This window comes from Gadus morhua, chromosome 1 (assembly GCF_902167405.1).
Source record: "Gadus morhua chromosome 1, gadMor3.0, whole genome shotgun sequence".
Classification (NCBI taxonomy): domain Eukaryota; kingdom Metazoa; phylum Chordata; class Actinopteri; order Gadiformes; family Gadidae; genus Gadus; species Gadus morhua.
Genome location: NC_044048.1, coordinates 7,876,978 through 7,884,169, shown reverse-complemented (window position 1 = coordinate 7,884,169; position 7,192 = coordinate 7,876,978). Strand labels below are relative to the sequence as shown.

General features: G+C 41.9%; 1 protein-coding gene across 2 annotated transcripts in view; it reads left to right on the top strand.

Annotated features, from left to right (window-relative positions):
- The first annotated feature begins 509 nt into the window (after nucleotides 1–509).
- The window catches only part of slc26a10 (solute carrier family 26 member 10), a 12,765-nt gene continuing 6,082 nt past the window's right edge, over nucleotides 510–7,192 (top strand). Inside the window, exons 1-9 of one of the 2 annotated variants that reach the window (XM_030364249.1) lie at nucleotides 510–1,002; nucleotides 1,706–1,816; nucleotides 2,119–2,276; nucleotides 3,016–3,180; nucleotides 3,626–3,775; nucleotides 4,487–4,569; nucleotides 4,651–4,798; nucleotides 5,879–5,992; nucleotides 6,493–6,570. In XM_030364249.1, the coding sequence (XP_030220109.1) occupies nucleotides 738–1,002; nucleotides 1,706–1,816; nucleotides 2,119–2,276; nucleotides 3,016–3,180; nucleotides 3,626–3,775; nucleotides 4,487–4,569; nucleotides 4,651–4,798; nucleotides 5,879–5,992; nucleotides 6,493–6,570 (1,272 nt within the window). In that variant the 5' untranslated portion in view covers nucleotides 510–737. The remainder of the gene's footprint in view (nucleotides 1,003–1,705; nucleotides 1,817–2,118; nucleotides 2,277–3,015; nucleotides 3,181–3,625; nucleotides 3,776–4,486; nucleotides 4,570–4,650; nucleotides 4,799–5,878; nucleotides 5,993–6,492; nucleotides 6,571–7,192) is intronic. The other variant, XM_030364242.1, reaches the window with a different exon arrangement.

The window sequence follows — 7,192 nt, the reverse complement described above, 5'->3', positions numbered from 1 at the left end:
GTGATCAGAAGAAGTCAAGCTGGGGGGTTGATCCCTGAACCAAACCGCCATCAGGTGTGATTGGATTTCACAGGAAGAATACAGTTCCTTATGGCTACACGGTTTAAACACAAGGCCCCGCAAACAGGCATCCATTGCAAGCGGATATGAACACCTCGTAATAACACACCTCCAACATCAGCAACAACTGCCTTGTTCTGTTGATGTTACACAGTGCCGTAGATTGTGTATCTTGTACCTCCCTTGTAGCGACTCTCAGGATGAACAAACAAAGAGGAGGATGGGGGAGGGGGGTTGTTCTGCCAATATACTTTGAGATGGGGGAGGGGGGGGGGGATGGGGTTAAGTTGGATATGCATGGTTATGTTATGATAAGTATATCCCGTAAGGAGAAGGAAAGTGTACACAGTTTAGATTTGATTAATTCATCATTGTATCATTCAAGCCAAATCCTTCTAGCAGTAGGACCCAGGGGTGTAGAGGGTCTCTCGATAGCAGCCGGCCAAGCACACCTTTATGGGTTCTCTCCGGACCAGAGATGTGTGAATCCTCCCAAAGCAGTTCAACACAATGATAAAAAAAAAATGAAATTTTGAGCCATGTCATTGGCTAAGGAGCGTCTGACAGGAAAAACAATGGCTGTTGGGGCCAGGGTCCGCTATATATGGAATTCAAAAGACATCCACTTTTAATTCTCGAAAACAATCACTAGACCATAGCGTGTCTGGGGCCACAAGATGACCGCTTCAGTGGCCGTGTATAGGAATATTTACACGGAGGAACGCTTTAAACAGACTTATGGAAAAGAGGACAGGGCGCCCGGCAGTCTGTTACTCGGGAAAAGACTCGCTCAGAAATGCAGGTGTTCTCGGCGAGCGTTTCTCCACCTGTTGAGCGAGCGCGTCCCGATCTTCAGCTGGCTGCCTAGGTACAGGCTGAGGAAATGGCTTCTAGGAGACACCATAGCGGGACTCACTGTCGGTATTCTGCACATACCCCAAGGTAAGTAATTAAGTAAGTAAGTAAGTAAGTAAGTAAGTAATTAAGTAAGTAGCCTAAGTAAGTAAGTAAGTAAGTAAGTAAGTAAGTAAGTAAGTAGCCTAAGTAAATAGATAGGCCTACTTTATTCATCCCCTTGGGGAAATTCAGGTATCCAGTAGCAACAGACAGTGCAGTACAGTTGAGAAACTGACAAAATGGACTAACAGTAAAAGTCGACAAAATAAGTCAATTAAGTCAATAAAAGTCAATATAAAGTGAGCAATATTGCACATAATTAAAACGGTGAAATGGATGAAAAACATGCCTATGACGCTCAGACAGCACACTGAACAATCTTGGCCTACGATTTATAACAAAAAGGTGTGGACTGAATATATGTTTTTATGTTTAATATCCTACTTCTTCATTTGTAATTTATAACATAAAGGAAAGAAAATGTATATTGGCAACTTGAAAAAAAAAATCCCAATATTTTTCCTTTATGTTAAATTACGACAAACATGCAAGGATTAAGATAGATTGAAGAATGACACTATGATTTATCTGTTTCCCAAAATGTGTTAATTTATTTAGAGCTTTTACAATTAGGCATCGGTTGCTTTTTATAACCCAATCTATGTTTTACATGTCATTAACTGCTATGTTATAAAATTGAATAAGTTATATAAAATTGAAAATGACCATATTTATTTTTCAATTCCAGGTATGGCATTTGCTCTGCTAACATCTGTGGCGCCAATCTTCGGTCTCTACACCTCCTTCTTCCCGGTTGTCCTCTACATGCTGTTCGGCACAGGCCGTCACGTCTCCACAGGTAACAGAAGCCTCGGAACCAGCCAACATATCACCAATTAAATATGCATGATTAAATGTACTGCATGTACATTTCTATTTGAATTGGTACTTAAATGTAAACTTATTATATTTATTATAAGCAGTTAGGGCTTTTGATATATGTCAGACTGAGATATACTGACATATATCTGAAATAAACACTATTCTCAAGCTAAATCTAAACTACACTACACTATGCTACAATGTCTCAATATTAAAACGGTATGGATTCTCTGTGGACGTGAGGCCCTCCCCCTGACGATAGCGGTGCTGCTGTGCCAGGTACATTTGCCGTGGTGAGCCTGATGACGGGCTCGGTGGTGCAGCAGCTGGTTCCAGCGCCGCTGCACCTTAACACCAGCAGCCCGGAGGCAGCGGCCCTCGAGGCCCAGAGGATAGGGGTGGCCTCCGCCGTGGCCCTCCTCTCAGGAATAATGATGGTGACATACCGACCGCAACCGACTCAATGCACTTATCCACACACACACACACGCACGCACGCACACACACACACACACACACACACACACACACACACACACACACACACACACACACACACGCACACGCACACGCACACGCACACACACACACACATTCTAGCTCAATTCTTAGGTGTTATGTTGCTTGTTATCTCAAGTGATTTGGACCTTATTTTCAGATGTATGAATATAATTGGCTGATGCTGTTGTATGACGGAGGTCTATATGTATTAGTATGAACTATAAGGTGCTTCAATGCAAAGTGACTTACTGTGTGATGTTTCGGTCTATCTATACGTTTGTGAAGTACTTTTATTGTACTCTTGGGTTAGATACATGACATTAGTCATTACATTAGACTGGAGACATTTGGTTTGACCCAGAATGTTTTGGTTTGCAGTCATACAGCCCTTAGAATATCCTGCCATGACATTCCTGCCCCTAATATATGTATCTTTGTCTTTCACACAAATAACTGATAATGCAGTGTTTTTTCATTATCATGTGTGTTTTAACCAATCATGTAGTGTGTTTCATTATCATGTGTGTTTTAACCCATGTTATGGTGTGTTTCTAACCCATGTTGCGGTGTGTTTTTAACCCATGTGGCTGTGTTTCATTATCATGTGTGTTTTTAACCAATGTTGCTGTGTTTTAACCCATGTTGTGGTGTGTTTTATCCCATGTTGTGGTGCAGCTCTGCATGTTCGTGCTGCGGCTGGGCTTCCTGTCCACCTACCTGTCGGAGCCCATCGTCAAGGCGTTCACCAGCGCTGCGGCCTTCCACGTCACCGTGTCGCAGCTCCAGAGCATGCTGGGCCTGCGGCTGACGCGCCACACCGGGAACTTTGCCCTGTTTAAGGTAAGCCCTGTTGTGCTACTTCAGGTCCTGCTCACTCCAAGATGTCGGGGGAGCATCTGGAGCCACAGTCGCCATGGGTCATCCATCCATCCATCCAACCATTCATCCTTCATCCCTCTTCCCTTATTTTTTTATTTTATTTTAATGCTTAGGAAACATAGTAGCTTATCTCAAATCAACGTCGTTACCTTTTATACATCACCACCATTCAGTCATCAGTGCACAGCGGATATACCAGCCACAACCACACACACTCAACATAGAGCTCTGACATGGCAATATTCCCCCTGCTGTATCGCATGCAACAAACCTTCAACCCCTGCAATTAAATGGTTTCCTTCAACATCTTCCTAGTCCTGGTGTTGAGGAGCCCAGTGAAGCCCTCTGGTTGGCGTGGGGCAGGGTCACCTGCTAAATGAGGGTTGTGATGTTTGTGGTGCCTCAGACCCTAGCCTCTGTGATGGAGAACCTGCCTCAGACCAACATGGCCGAGCTGCTCATCTCCTTGGTGTGTCTGGCCATCCTGGTCCCGGTGAAGGAGGTCAACACGCGCTACAGGAAGCGCCGCACACCGATCCCAGTGGAGATCCTGACGGTCAGACATGCTACACAGCTTAACACAATTTTGTGTATACACTAGGGGTGGGAATCACAGGGTACTTCACGATATGTGATACAGCGATTCTGCAATAATCAATATATTGTTGACATCCTATAACAATGCATCACGATATATGTCTAACAATTAATACAAAATGAAGTGCTGGATTTTGGTCTTTATTCATGTTTTGTCTTTGGTTAGTTAACTTCCGTTAAAGTTTCCTTCATTCATGTGTTGAGTGCCACCTCGGGGAGCAGGGAAATCTGTTTAGAGCGCCCTATTTTATTAAATAAAATATTGATATTTCTGGCGATATTTCCTGTCTAACTCTTCAGGAATAAAGCACAAAAATGCAAAAGAAATTCTTACATAATATAATATATATATATATTAATAATAATATATATTTTAAAATATAAAAATATAAAAATATTATATTGATATTTGGCGCCAGTGTATCGATATATATTTCGTCCCGCCCTAGTACACACACGATGTATGGATCAAAGTACTGCTTCCATTATGCTGAATACCGTCTTTCTAATAGCACAGTCCTGCTTCTAGTATTCTATATTGTCAATGTTGTGGTTGTAGTGAGTTGCATGGAGTCTTTCTATATTATCAAAGTACTGGGTATAGGAACCTCAAAACAGTCATTCTTTGTATTTGTATATAAAGAAAAAATTCTATCTTTCTTTATTCCAGGTGATCATAGCTACCGGAGTGGCTTATGCCCTTTCTCTGGACTCCACTTGTGACGTCCAGATTGTTGGCCATATCCCTGCCGGGTAATAGTTCGTACATGTGGTGAATTATTTGGTGAGGTGTTCCAGTTTCTTAACCTCTTGTGTCCCCCTCCCTCCCCATAGTTTCCCAAGCCCTCAGATGCCGGCCTTGCACACATTTCCTGACATTGCTGGCGACACAGTAGCCATAACGTTTGTTGGCTATGCTGTGTCGGTCTCCCTGGCGATGATATATGCTGATAAGCATGCGTACTCTATACACCCCAACCAGGTACCCGGCTCTGTAGTTATAAACACACATACTCTATATAGCCTCTGTTTGTTGTTATAAACACACATACTCTATATAGCCTCTGTTTGTAGTTATAAACACACAGACTCTATACAGCCTTTGTTTAAACACACAGACTCTATACAGCCTCTGTTTAAACACACAGACTCCATACAGCCTCTGTTTAAACACACAGACTCTATACAGCCTCTGTTTGTAGCTATAAACACACAGACTCTATACAGCCTCTATACAGCCTCTGTTTAAACACACAGACTCTATACAGCCTCTGTTTGTAGCTATAAACACACAGACTCTATACAGCCTCTGTTTGTAGTTATAAACACACAGACTCTATACAGCCTCTGTTTGTAGTTATAAACACACAGACTCTATACAGCCTTTGTTTGTAGTTATAAACACATACTTTATTCAACCCAACCGGGGACCCCAGCTTTTGGTAATTGATTCAATCTTTTCATTTTCCATCATGTCTTTAAAAAACATGTTATAGCGTAAAAAAATGTCCAGCTATTATCCTGTACTCTCTTGCCTTCATAATTAACTGATGTTTTACCACATTGCAGTGAACTCTTACGCCCTCTCATAAAAAAGCTCTGCCCTTCAGAAGATACTTGGTTGGGCACATTGTGTGTAGACTAACTCTGTATTTGTATCTAAACTATTTTCACTGGGTAACGTGCAAATAGCTCAGGGCCTGCATCGTTTTCTATTCAACAGTGATCAATCTCAAACATCACATTGATCTTCTTAGATTTAATTTGAAACATAATCCAAATCCTAAAATCCTTTCTCAGAACAAAGCAGAAATGGCAGCCACTTTTGTGGGATCTCTGTTCCTCATGAAGAAACAGGAGAGTACAATCTCGTTCTAGACTATGAGTTCCATTCAGTCAAGAGAATGCATTGCATTTCATATGGTCCTTGCATCCTATTCATTTGAAATTGTACCTTTGTATGTGTCCCATGTATGTTGTACGCGCCTGAGTCACCTGGCGTCCAACTTGGTTTTGGTCCATTGGTTGAAGCTAACCTGTGTGATACCTGTGTGTCCTTCAGGAGCTTCTGGCCCACGGCATCTCCAACACTGTGTCCTCCTTCTTCACGTGCTTCCCGAGCTCAGCCACTCTGGCCACCACCAACATACTAGAGAGTTCGGGAGGATTCACACAGGTTGTCTACTCAGTGCTCACACACCATAGACTGTATTTATCCCCAAAGGGGATAGTGGGCTGGTCCCCATGTACACAATAATAAAACCAGACCATTCCAAGAGGGCTTGGTCATTGCTTAGTGTACAATATTCAAAAGTAATTTATTAAAACCACTGCGACCAAACATTTGATCACTGGCTAGTACTGGCCAATGTTTAGTGTTGGCTGAAGTGAGATTCATAACCCTGTAAAAAGTCATTTTGCATAGGTGTTCAACTTTTTGACAGCTTAAAAATGACAGAATCTGGTTATTTATAATGACTCTGCACAATGTGAATAAAAAACATGCTTAAAATTTATAAAATTAAAGCCTGCGAGTATACGACTTGGTGTCTATAATTTTAAATATCGTTGACCTCTCTGAAGAAACTGTAATGCTATAATTTTGTTTCCATCGAAAACAGATATCAATTGCAGACTAGGCAACCTATAATAATCCAAATTTTGGTTCCCATGCAGCTTTCAGGGTTGTTTACCAGCCTGGTGGTCCTTGTTGTGCTGCTCCTGATTGGTCCCCTCTTCTACTTCCTGCCCAAGGTGTGTGATTTATGAGGCATGAGTGTTTTCTTTATGAGCAAGAAAGACAAAAGCGTAACTCATTAACTCAATCTATCTACTATCTAATTAAGTCTAACTGACCAATTCAGACCAACTTAAAACCACTCTGACCAACTCATGATGCCTCCTCTCTAACTCAGACTAACTAAGTGTCTAACTCATGTCTAGCTGAGACATACTCATATCCAACTCAGGTTGAACTCAGACTAACTCATGTCTAACTGAGACTTACTCATGTCTGACTCAGGTTTAACTCAGACTAACTCATGTCTTGCTCTTGTTTTTCTGATACTTACTCATATCTAACTCAAGTTGAACTCAGACTTACTCATATCTAACTCAAGTTGAACTCAGTCTAACTTGTGTTTATCTGTGTATGTCGCGTTTTTGAAGAAAGTAGTCAAATCCTTGGTCGCTTTTAACTCTCTTTATTTGTTAAAGTATTTCGGTATGGTAACTATGAAGCAAAAGGGGGGGAATTGTATCTAACCCGCGTGGAGAGAGTTAGATACAAGAGAGAGTTAGGTACTGAAGCTACTTCGAGCCCCGGGGCTTAGGCCCGAGGCTATCTGCGGGTCCGCCTATGTCTCTGGCCTCCAAT